This window comes from Lithobates pipiens, unplaced genomic scaffold (assembly GCF_037356315.1).
Source record: "Lithobates pipiens isolate NorthernLeopardFrog02 unplaced genomic scaffold, aLitPip1_a1.2 Scaffold_16, whole genome shotgun sequence".
Classification (NCBI taxonomy): Eukaryota; Metazoa; Chordata; class Amphibia; order Anura; family Ranidae; genus Lithobates; species Lithobates pipiens.
Genome location: NW_027507748.1, coordinates 575,863,832 through 575,876,967, shown reverse-complemented (window position 1 = coordinate 575,876,967; position 13,136 = coordinate 575,863,832). Strand labels below are relative to the sequence as shown.

The 13,136-nt window shown below is 36.9% G+C and overlaps 1 protein-coding gene across 1 annotated transcript; it reads left to right on the top strand.

Moving 5' to 3' along the window:
• The first annotated feature begins 434 nt into the window (after positions 1–434).
• On the top strand, positions 435–7,514 carry NEUROD4 (neuronal differentiation 4). Its single transcript, XM_077483768.1, has 2 exons — positions 435–602; positions 3,002–7,514. Exon 2 carries the CDS (start codon positions 3,038–3,040, stop codon positions 3,983–3,985), a length of 948 nt encoding a protein of 315 aa, XP_077339894.1. The 5' UTR covers positions 435–602; positions 3,002–3,037; the 3' UTR covers positions 3,986–7,514.
• Positions 7,515–13,136: the final 5,622 nt, after the last annotated feature.

The window sequence follows — 13,136 nt, the reverse complement described above, 5'->3', positions numbered from 1 at the left end:
AACATTCAGGCTTAACAGATCTGGTGAACTCTGAGCAAAGTGATTTTTTTTTAAACTATTGGCTCATCTCTAATTGAAGGACGAGATGCGTGCATTTCTCTTCGTATGTAATGCTAGAGTAGACTTCACCGTACAATGAGAGACACAGAGCTTAAATCACAGATTCATTTCTAAGCACTGCATTTTTTATTTTATTTTCTCAGGTTTTCATATTATTTTGTACATTTTTTTAGTTAAAAACATAACCATTGTTAACAATATAAGAGATTGAAACCTGTAGACTTTAAGTTGGTAAAGTCTTTATTTCATCACTCCACGCTGCTCACAGAAGTCATACGATGAATGAAAAGGGTTAAACCTGGAGCTTTAGTAGGGAGAGAACCACCAAAACCTTGAGCTCAGCCTCCAGCAAGGGGCCGGGCTTACTTACAACCTTTGTAAAGAGGAAGGAGCCGTTGAACTGCTCATTCCAGCAGCAGCCACTCAGACAGGGAGCTGTCCAGCTCTCTTACAGCCTGAACTAACTCAGGTGGCAACATTCTACCCTCTACGTGTGAAGCCAAGTCCTGCTAGTCCTGAACTTTTTCCTATCCAAGATTAAGGTAAAGTCTCTCTTTCTGGTATCATTTATTTTGAATTTGGCTACATTTTAAGTAATAGTGCTGATATACATTATTTTATGTTTATCTCTAGTAGCTTAAAAAATGTCATATCACTTTAAATTTGTATTACATTTATTCACATTGAATTTGAGAATCCTGATATTATTATATTTTGCTCCTAAGCCACATTTATTGTATTATTGATTTTATATATATATATATAAAAAAAAAACTGCAAATGCTTGGAAAATGAAAAAAAAAATACATAAACATAGTTCATACTTTATGCATACTTGGCAACAATGTTTCCAGGATTTTGCATGCTGATTTACATTTTTCTAACTTTTATTTTTGCTTTTAAATTACACTTTCCATGTTCAGTATTTGCTCTACTGTGACATTCTGTGTAGGAATTTTTAGGACTTAGAAATAACATTCCATGCAAGGAATGGGCTCATCTTTGTTAGTAAAATATAGTACCAAATAAAATAAGTGCATTTAGCTGCCCATTGTGACATAATGTAAAAAGATAGGGAGTTTATTTTGATTTGGAAGTGCTGAGGTATTAGCATGAAAAAGGAGGACAGATCTCAGACAATACGTGCAATCAAATGAGACCTGGGAAACACCTGAGAATAAGCATCTGACAAGCATGGGCATTGTTTGCTATTTAAAATTCTACAAAGCACTAAATTTATATGCAGTCATATCAAATCAGAAATAACTATACAACGGATATGATAGCGGTACTTTGGAAAAAAAAAGGTTATTGCCTTGGGAGTGCTCAGTAACTGGATATTTTACTTTCTTATAAGACAACCCTAACTTTGAGTTTAGTTGACCCATCTCTAGAATGCTGTATTTTTAATCGACTGGTGTAAGAGGTGATTATGATTAGATAGAAATATAGATAGATAGATAGATAGATAGATAGATAGATAGATAGATAGATAGATAGATAGAAGCTATTGCATCCGTTTCTGCCCTCTAATTATACTACATAATAGCAATTTTTTGAAGAAAAATCAACATGGTGTCTAAGGGGTTAGCACTCATGCCTTGCAGTTCAAAGATCTTCAACTGTATTCCAAGCAAGGACAATATCTGCTTGGAGTTAATGTGCTTGTCCCCCTTGGACTCTGGCTATCCCATCTTCAGGATCCAGACTAGTGGGTCCCACAGCCTCCTCTGGCCAATCACATACGCATGTCTTTTCAGTTGCAGTTTGTAAAATAGGAACCACTGGGTTGAAACATTTTCTCCAAGCCATGTGCAATTAATTTTTTTCATTGCTATATAATTAAATTAATTAATAAAAATAGATTTTAAGTGTCAGGGATGGTGTTTTAGATAACATCTAGAAGGGGCTGCACTCTGAAATCACATCATACTTTAAAAAAAAGCCTTGTTTGCTGATAAGTATTGAAATTCCGAAAATAGTTTTCCAGCAAAAAAGTTCACGTTGTGCTACATTATTATCATAAAATTTTACCCACTTAAACCTTACACCGTAGACCTCTTAAGAGGAGCAGGCTGAACAGGAAGAGGACCAACACAGTTAACATACCATTAACAGTATATGGTAATCGTTGTGCAACAGAGTTTTCATTGCTGATCAGAAATTTCACTTTTCTTTATGCATAGGTGAATAATAACGGGAATAAAGCATAGAATAGTACAAACAGTTGTTGGTATTTTGTTAAATATTTATTTTTACCAAGAAATAACTGAAAGCTGCAATCTAATGGCTTTGATGGCAATCAGAACTTTTGCAATATGTGCATTAGGAAGGCTAAAAATTATAGATGACTGGAATTGAGGGATAGCCTAGTAGCAATGTACCTATTTATTGACATTAGTAATTTTTTTCTATCACTACCTGTATAAGTAATTGATACATTGAGAATAATTTACTGATTTTGGAGTTGAGAAACTTCACACAATTAATTGTTTGAATAGTCACTTCAAATATCCAATCATGTGAAAAGCAAATTCCTGTTTACTTATTTCATCTATATATCATTGGGTGCTCAAATTAAGCAGGCATTTGCTTTTCATATTATTAATCTAAAAATGTGAAGTGAATATGTATAAAATATATTGAGTACATTTTCTCAACGTTATCAAATCATTTTTCCAAAAGAATTAATGTAATAAAATAATAAGATAAATTGAATAAAAACAATTACAACAACAAGGGTATAATAAATTCTGTATGACTTAACACAGGGTGTAGGAATAGGGCTAAACTATTACATTAATTATGCTTAATTCATAATTATTATTAGTATTACTTAATTTCTCAATGATATTAGATTACCCATTTAGTGTTACATTAATTATTTTAGTGCTTTCCAGTGAATTTAAATTGATTCTCTTTTTGTCTTCTCTTATCACAGGACACTCTGCTGAGAACATCCAATAAGGTCAGGGAGATGTCTGAGATGGTCAGTGTTCATGGATGGATGGAGGAGGCCCTCAGCTCTCAAGATGAGATGAATGATGCAAATCAGAGACAGTCTGCCTTTGACATGCTGTCGGGTTTGAGTCATGAAGAAAATGGGAGCATTGATGGAGAAGAAGATGAAGAAGAAGAAGATGATGGAGAAAAACCAAAGAAAAGGGGCCCCAAAAAAAAGAAGATGACCAAAGCCCGTATGGAAAGGTTTCGTGTGAGGAGGGTAAAAGCCAATGCCAGGGAGCGCACAAGAATGCATGGACTAAATGATGCTCTAGAGAGCCTGAGGAGAGTCATGCCTTGTTACTCCAAAACACAAAAGTTGTCCAAGATTGAGACCCTCAGATTGGCCAGAAATTATATATGGGCATTATCTGAGGTGCTGGAAAGAGGTCAAACCACAGAGGGAAAGAACTTCCTGGAAATGCTCTGCAAAGGGCTATCACAGCCTACTAGCAATCTTGTAGCTGGCTGTCTGCAGATTGGACCTCAGTCCTTGTTTTTGGAAAAACATGAAGATAAGCCACATATGTGTGACTCATCCCTAGGTCATGCCTACAGTTATCAGTCTCCAGGTCTTCCAAGTCCTCCATATGGCAATATTGAAGCTCACCATTTGCACTTGAAAGCGCCCACATTCAAAACTGTTGTGGACCCATCAATGGTAAACCATACATTAAACTGTACCACTCCTCCTTATGAAGGTGCTCTTACTCCCCCACTGAGCATTAGTGGCAATTTTTCCTTGAAACAAGACAATTCTCCAGATCTGGACAAATCCTATGGCTTCAGATCCCATTATCCCTCTCTTGGGCTTGGTTCTCATGGACATGCTCCCCATTTTCAAACTGCAGTCCCAAGATATGAAATTCCAATAGACATGGCCTATGAACAATATCCACATCATGCCATTTTCACTGAGTAATTGTCCCAGAAGAGAGGGTTTTATGAAGAACTTTCATGTCAATAGATGTCAATGCAATTTTGAACAATACAAGTTCTTCTGCTTTTCCTTCGACCTATCAGGGACTCTAGTAGGCTCTCATCATGTCAGATAATTTCTGATATTTTAATATGCCTAGAACATTTAGTTCATTTCTGAATGAACACGATATTTGTTTGTTTTGCCATATTTTGCTTTTCCATGTAAGCGTATGTTATCAACTGGACTTTTTCAAGTGCAACGTGCCAGACAGTGACTGAGATATTTAGGGCCGAAATAGGTACAAATTGATTATCTAACACTGATAATCAAAATGATTTCACACTTATTATTGCACTAATTTACAGTTACACTTAATATTAGATTTACCTTAAACCATAACTAGAAAAATTATATTTTATTGGCATGACACTTTTTTTTATTGTACCAACACTTATAAAATTAACATTACATTAAGATAAAAACTGGGGGGAGGGGATGTTACTAAAACTGGAGCACACAGAAGGTGGAGCAGCTGTGTGTAGTAGCCAATCAGCTTCTAGTTCAGCTTGCTCAGTCAAGCTTTAAAAATGGAAACTAGAAGCTGATTTGTTGTCATGCACAGCTGTTGCAGATTCTGAATGCCGCAGTCTTAAGCAAATCACCCCACTATGCATCCCATATAAACAATAGTGAATATGTGAAAATTACACTTATGCCGCGTACACACGACCGGACTTTCCGGCAGACTAGGTCCGGCGGTCTTCCCGACGGACTTTCGGCGGATTTCCGATGGACTTTCCGAACGAACGGACTTAGCCACACACGAAAGAACTAAGTCCATTCATATTTCCATTCGTTTTGAACGTGATGACGTAAATGGGACTAAACAAGGAAGTTCAATAGCCAGTATCCAATAGCTTCCCTTGTGCCGTATTTGGTCCGTCGGACCAGCACACTGACGGTTTTCCACATTTTAGTCTGTCCGATAGATTTGAAACATGTTCTATTTCTAGGTCCATCAGATTTATTTTTCAAAATACGATCGGACTAGCCCACACATGATCGGATTTTCTGACGGACTAATCACTTTGGACCTAGTCTGCCAGAAAGTCCGGTTGTGTATACACGGCATAAGAGAAACTTGCCACAGTGTCCTCCTGGTTACAAAACACATTATGAACTGCACAAGTACTAGTAGCACTTTTCTTAGGCAAAGTTTGAAATAATGATATGAAATGGGCGGTTGTTGACCTGTTTGTTTCATGCTTCTAATTTTTATCCCTTGCATGTTGCATGGTAAAAACACAAAAGTGTTTGAGCAAAGGGACTGTGTAATTCTATTTTGGATTGTCGGTCCAGTAGAGTTATAGTCTGCGAAAAGACAGATACAGAATTAAAATAGATGCAGCAATTTGCCGGCGATTTCATCCTATTTTAAAACATCTACTATGTGGCGTTTATAAGATGATAGCGGAATGTTTAAAAAATAAGCTACAATGCTTCCAAGCAAGCAGTATAACAGTTTATGAAAGAAAAACACTGTTAGCTAGAAAAGTATCTGGAAATATTATCACATTTATTTATCATGTTTTTTTATATTTATATTTGGGATTTTGTTACTATGGTGCTTGTAGAATAATGTTTAAAAATAATGTCAAAAATGTCCCTAGGTGTGTTCTTCTTGCATTTGAAGAACTATTTAAATGCTATGTTGTTTCTTATTTATTTTTATTTATTATTTTTTATTTATGATATTTATGTTATTATAATTTAATTTTTGTATGCATACCATTTTTTTTTTCCTTTGTGTTGTCACTATTTGAATTCATTCTGTGAAACTGCTTACAATTTGAACCTTGTGAGAAGTACTGTGTAATCTCACATATTGACTTAACAATATTTAGTCACTATTACTATGTAAAATATTGGGTACAGTTTTTAGGGCTGTTTGATCATAAGGTTTCAATAATTATCAAGTGGTTAAAAAAAAGTTATGGACTTTAGGGCATATATAAGTCAAGAAGTGACCAAGCATCATAGTCATTACTTGAAACATTTCTTTTTATGAAATCAGAAGCAATTTTTATTTATTTTTGCCATTAGAAGCCTTTCACACTGCAGCGCCGCTAAAAAAACGCTAAAGTGTCAGTCGTTTTTGCACTGCTTTAGCGCTGTTTTAGCGGCGCTGCAGTGTGAAAGGGTCTTATGGATTACAAAGATCTAAAAGGAAGTTTCTCCTAGGCTGTCAATAGATCCTTCTTTTATAGCATGAAAGTAATACAAATTACGGCATGGATATGCAGAGACCATAGATAACCTTCCTGTGAAACTTCTAACTATAGCTGTTCCCTGGTTCAAAACTTTCTGTCACTTGGAACAAATATGCAGCAACTGTAATTGTAGTGAAGGCAAAACTCATATATGCATACTTGTTCTAGAGGAAAATATGACCCCCAAAGGATCAGTATGACAGCCAGGCAGATATCATTTTCAGCAGGTTGCCAGCAATGGCAATCACCATATTTATTTTTTATGTTCTCTTTGAATACAATAAATGAAAATATGAGTGAATACATTTCACATTCTTCTAACCCTCAGATAATTTAGCTTTTTAAAGGATTTAGCGACCAGACATTATATCTTTATAGCGGTATGGTTATACACAAGATGGAGAGGTTCATGTCCCGTGCAATTTTTTTCAAATTTTTAGGAAAAAAAAAAGACAAAAGTATTTTAGACAGAATTTAAACAAATACCATTTTGTGACAGCTTCATAAAAGTATTGCTTTTTCTCCACCCTGAGTTCACTTCAAATGTTCAATCAGGTTCAAAAGAATTCCTACAAGTACTTGTTTCTGATTGGCAATTGAACGCAAGCAAAGGGTAGATTGAAAATAAATTAAACAATGGCTATGGTCAAGTTTAAAGGACTGAGCATGCACCCATTTATGCAATATCATTTTTTATTGTGGCCTAACAGTTAAATCCAACATTCAGGACTTGTTCACACCAAAACACGAGTTAACACATGTTGTGTTGACATATGTGTAAGACACTTTGCATTACATTTTTGAAAGACTTCATTTGAATTGATTTGAATTTCAAAATGCAGTTGAATATGTCGAAAATATAGCATGATGTTTTTTTTCCTATGCATTGGAAAGAATCACATTGGTGGGAGCTAAGCCTAATGAAAACTATGGATTTCCACACGTCTATGAATTTTGTCCAAGGTAGAAAAATACATTTGGTGTGAAAAAGATGTTGTTCCTTTGGTTGGCTACCTTAATCTGTATCATAATGTGTATCTTTTCTGCAAAGACATGACATTTTATATTTTTTACTGTAGTTATATAGAACATGCTGATGTCACCAGTGTTCTCCCCAGTGATATCGACACACAACCAAGAAACAACATTCCTGAGACTTTTATATTGAGAATAGTAAAACTTTTATTCTTTTGCAAAGAAACAAAACATAAAGAAACCTTTTTGACTCCAATAAAGTTGTGATTCTTGTTTGAGATAAACACTGTGGTCTGTGGTCTCTATACATAGTGCCTCTCATGTACTGTATATGCTGAGCTCTGCTCTTACTCCGTCATAGGCAGCACTGCTATATACTGCAGCAAGTCTGGGTTGGTGCCAGGTGCCAGCTGATCTTTTCCCATGCAAATCTGGCACCATCATAGAGTATGGGCCTGTTCTAACTTACGCCTTGTAGATGAGACTTACAATTATAATATTATGTCATATAATTACAATAATGCAGGTCATTCAATGACTGTAAATATAGAAATACCATTCTAGGTATTTGTGGAAGTGTCTTGCTGAAATATTTACATATGCTTTATTTCTTACTGGACACTGGCAAATCAGAAAGCGTGGTCTTTGTACAAAATTAGATCACAATTAAAACATAAAAAGCAACATTAATATGAGTCTGTATAAATATGTGTATTAAAGATGTTTTCTAGTTTACATGTTGAATTGTCCTATTCCCTCTTGATCACTTGACCTCTTCTTACTAATAAAAAAATGTAAAAGCTTAAAAAATGTAGGACACATTTCACTGACTGCAACTTCCCTTCATTTTTTATTTTTTAAAATTTTTTTGCCATCTTTTCTTTTTTTTTTTTTTCAAAATATTTTATTGTAATAAACAGGGTAGTATGCATACAGAATCATGTATGTTGCAAACATTGCAAAAAAAAACATATTTTCTACCTTTGTTTCCTTAAAGTTTAATACCATAAACATGTCACTGACCATGATGCTTTTTTTCACACTCCAACATTGATCAGTCGTGTTGGGTCCTCAAGTAGGGGTGTGGTAGTGGCACTGTACTACAGAAAACGTTATTAAAGTTTAAACCCAAAAACGAACATGTAATATATTGCAGCTTACCAATCCTTAAATGTTATTTTCTTTCAAGCTTTTTCCCTTTATTTTCACCCGCTGGTCAGCAAAACACTTCTGTTCTTGGGATGTCTCCACTTTTGATAGAGAAGCAACAGACCTACCCTCTCCCCAGCCTTTTTAATATGGAGAGAGGGTAGTTTCAGATGCACTAGCAGATTTAGAAGGACTTGACTAAAAATTAAAGCTGAGAAATTTTTTCTTTTTTGGATAAAGGTTTTACCAAAATAAATAAAAGCTGGCAATTGTAAGCACCTCTGTCAGTGGTAAATTGATTGTTTCAGCACACTAAGGCCCTATACACACAGGCTGAATGTTGGACAACATTGGCCGGTTCGATAAAAACTGTCCGACATTGGCCTGTGTGTAAGACAGCCAGTCCGGTTTTTAGCCGGCTTCTATCGGATGAGCATGCTGGGAAACCAGCAGCCGGCTCCCAATCAGCACTCTCAACTAATGGCTGAGAGCACTGACCGGAGTGTCCTGGCAGGGCGGGACGCCCCCAGTCAGTACACAAAAGAACGGCAGGGGAGATCGCTGTACTAACGTCGGATTGTTAGTACAGCGTCTCCGACCAGAGCTATCAGGTTTCTTTTGTACAATCTGCTGGGTTGAACGAAAAATAACTAGTGGTGTGTACCAGGCTTAATATTTGCTGGAGAGATTGGTCTGTTAAAGGAAACTGAAAAATAACAGACAGATAAATCACCAGGTGAAAATGAGAAAAAAAGGCTAAGAATTGGTAAGCTGCAATATATTAAATGTTTGTTTTGGGGTTTAATACCAGTTGAACTAATTAGTCACTGACATTTTTGTCTTCATATGCTTGCAGCTTCATTTATTTCAAAGCATATACGTTAAAATTTTAAGCTTTTGTTTTGTTAAACAGCAACATGACAATCTTAAATGTCACTCCATATTTATAGATAAATGAACTAAATGTAATGTGGAATTATCAATAATTATTATATATTTTTTACATATTCTAGGAAGGAACTGCAGTCATGCATTTATGTACTTGAGAAAGTAGTAGACAAAAAAAAAAAAGTAATATGTATCATTTGTAAAGTTAGATTTTTTTGCAGACTACATATTATCTTATTTTTCATACTGGTGGAATTATATAGTCCATCTCCCAATAACAGATCTAAGAGCAATATGTACAGCTAAAGGAATCAACAAGTATCACTAATAAACTAATCACTAATAAACCCATACCACAGTAAAACGCACTTGGCGTGCCTTTGTTTTAAAATTAGTATCTATATTCAATTCTTTAAAACTTTATCACTTCTGACCATACCAAAAGTATTAGGGGGACATTTTTGATTGTTACCGTTTTGTGTGCGTGCGTCGTGTGACACAATCAATTTCTACATGTATCTTAAACTGTGATCTAATCTGTAATCTGTGTAAGCACAAGAAAATGTCACGTGTCACTGAATGTACATATTGCTGTCAGTGTAGCTGGCTTCTGTGGATGGAAGTTAAGGGAAAGTGGTAAATTGATGTTGGCAGGGGAAAGGTTCCTGTTTAGCAGCTCCTTTTGTCATTGAAACTAGGAGCAGATGCCTTTGGGATAGGAGGGGAGGGGGATGCCATGCTCAGCTGCAGTCCCACAAACACTGACATCTTAATTGGATTGTCCTCCACATTCGAAAGCAGCTGATAGCTAAATCTCACTTTCTTCCAGGCTTCCTTCACAAGTTACATTATCAATTAGTCTAGGACAGAGTCTCATTTATACAGCAATCAGGAATATTGCTATAACTTGGTTTATGTTTTGATTGTTATTCTCCAATATAATTTATTGGTATTGCTTTAGCATCTATGCATCTTTTGGTAAATACGGTAATATTTTTATTTTGTAAAAGAATGCAAAACACTACATATAGATGAGTCAACTATATAAGCCTTTGTGGAATTGGACAATAAGAAGGTGCTTGGAGCTACAGCTGGCTGTGAACAATGAAGAATGGTCTAACAGGCTCAAAAAAGACCATCTGATGATGTTTACTGAACCAGTTTTTCCCACAAACAAAATTGCTCTTGTTGCACAAGTGCCCTTCTTTGGGCCAATATGGAAGAAACTGGCAGTCCTATCACTGGGGGAAATCAAGTGCTGTTGATCAATGTTCTTTTACTTGCCTAATCATGTTTTTGGATAATGCTCGTTAGGCGATTGTCATGTGATTTGGCCAAATCAGGAGAGTCACCTATGTCTACGGACACCCTTATGCAAGGCATAAATGGAAAGATCCAATAGGTAACTTCAAGATCTGCACTTTTTCAAAACTATCAAGACTCTGCAAAAATAAGTTTCAAATGCCCTGTACACACGGTCGGACATTCCGATGATAAAATCCGTCAGATTTTTTCAGACGGATTTTGGCCCCAACTTGTCTTGCATACACACGGTCACACAAAGTTGTCGGAAAATCTGATCGTTCAGAACGAGGTGACGTAAACCACGTACGATGGGACTATAAATAGGCCAGTAGCCAATAGCTTTTGTCTCGTAAATTATTCTGAGCATGAGTAGCACTTTGTGCGTCGGAATTGTCTACACACGATCGGAATTTAAACTATTGATCCAGGTCTCAAACTTTCTGTGTTGGAAATTCTAACGGAAAAAGTCCGATGGAGCCCACACATGATCGGAATTTCCAACAACACAGTCCGATCATACATTGTCCTCCAGAAAGTCCGACCGTGTGTACAGGGCAATACAGTTCATCTGAAGTGACAGGATCACCTAAATATCCTATACAAAATGATAAATGGCTGCCTGGTTGCAAGAGATTTTGATGGAAGACCTTTTTTGCAAGCGGAGTAGGTGGTAATGTGTTCCATGCGCACTATGAATGCCCAATAAGATGCTCCAATCAACCACATTTCCAGTGTATACATCATATACACTTTTGTTCTTTTAAAAATCACATGTCCCATACACTTACACTGCCAGATTCCAGTCGTGATGTCGTGTTTTCCAAAACATCAAACAGAACCTATAAAAGATCACTGAAACTCATTCACAAGACTCCCTATGCCATCTACTATTAGTAGCTGACTCTAGAGTAAGCCCTTGTACACACGGTCAGAGATTCCGACGGAATGTGTCCTATCGGACTGTTTTGTCCGATATTCCGACTGTGTGTGGTCTCCATCGGACTGTTTCCGTCGGAATATCCGACGGACCAACTTGCCGATAAAATTTTCCGACAAAATGCTCTGATCGGACATACTCCAATCATGTGTAGCCTACTCCGATGGACAAAGTGCCACGCATGCTCAGATCAAATTCCTAGACCAAAGCTATTGGCTACTAGCCTGAACGTAGTCCTGTCGTAACGAAATAACGTCATCACGTTATGTACAATCGGATTTTCCGACAACTTTGTCCGACCGTGTGTATGCAACAGTTTCGGACAAAATCCGTCGGACAAAATCTATCGGACAAAATCCATCGGACAAAATCCAACAGATTTGGTTGTCAGAATGTCCGACCGTGTGTACAGGGCTAAGACTATTTTCTAAATGGCCGTTCTGTACACAATTCCTGAGCCATTCGAAAATTCTGCCTACCATGACCATACCTATCATATAGTCCATTTATTTTTGTTTTTTGTTTTTTTGGGGTTATTTTCGCGAAGTGGACGGGGAACTATATCAAGAATATCACGCCATTCAAGTGAAACATGAATTTTCTAGTTTATTTTTTAATTTTGTGGTGGAAAGACTTTTTAATGGCAGGATCATAACCTTAAAGTAGGGTGGTCTTTATGCTATACAGTTTTTACTAGCTATACAACTGATTGAAGCATTGCGGGTGGCACTCAGGCAGAATATGATGCAACCTGACACCAATGCCAAGAGTCTGGTTAGCCAAAGCATGCTGGAAAACCACTTGGAATAGATCTCTGACCTTTCTTTTTTTTCATAATCCTCTCACTGCCCTCACGGTTAACCTAATGTCACAGTGATTCAGAAGTGGTGACTGCTAGCAATCATTTGAAAGATGTGGTGATGACAAATTCATCTACATGGTCTCCCCATTTATAGCCATCACACGAACTGCTTGTTCCATCAGATATGACAGACCATAGACAATCATATTTTTTTACCCCTAACCTACATGGACAGTAGACCCAACAAAAACCCTGAAGCACAGATGTTACACTCATGACCTGGAGTCTTCAGAACAGAGCTTTGTGAAAAATACATTCTACTAAAATATGAAGGTTATTATACATTTGTTTTATTTTTTTCGTATAATGTTATATTGTACCATTACTAAACATTATGGATCATGCAACAATTTGGCTCAGTGTATGGATATCTACTTCCCGACCAGCCGCCACAGTTGCACTGCGGAAGGTTGGCTCTCCTGTGAAAATTGCTGTCATTGTACGTCGGGCGCGTACATGCTGATCTGTGGGCTCATTGTCCGTTGGCCACGCACCACAGAGAGGCAGAATGGGGATCTGCCAGTGTAAGCAAACAGATGCCCGTTCTGACAGGGGAGTAGAGTGAGATTGTCTGTTCCTAGTGATCAGGAACAGTGATCTCTCTCTACTCCCTGTCAATCCACTCCCCCACAGTTAGAAACACCTCCCTGGGGAACATTTAACCCTTTTATCGCTCCCTATTGTTAACCCCTTCCCTGGCTAGTGACATTTATACAGTAATCAGTGGCTATTTTTAGCTCTGATCGCTGTATAAATGTCAAGAAA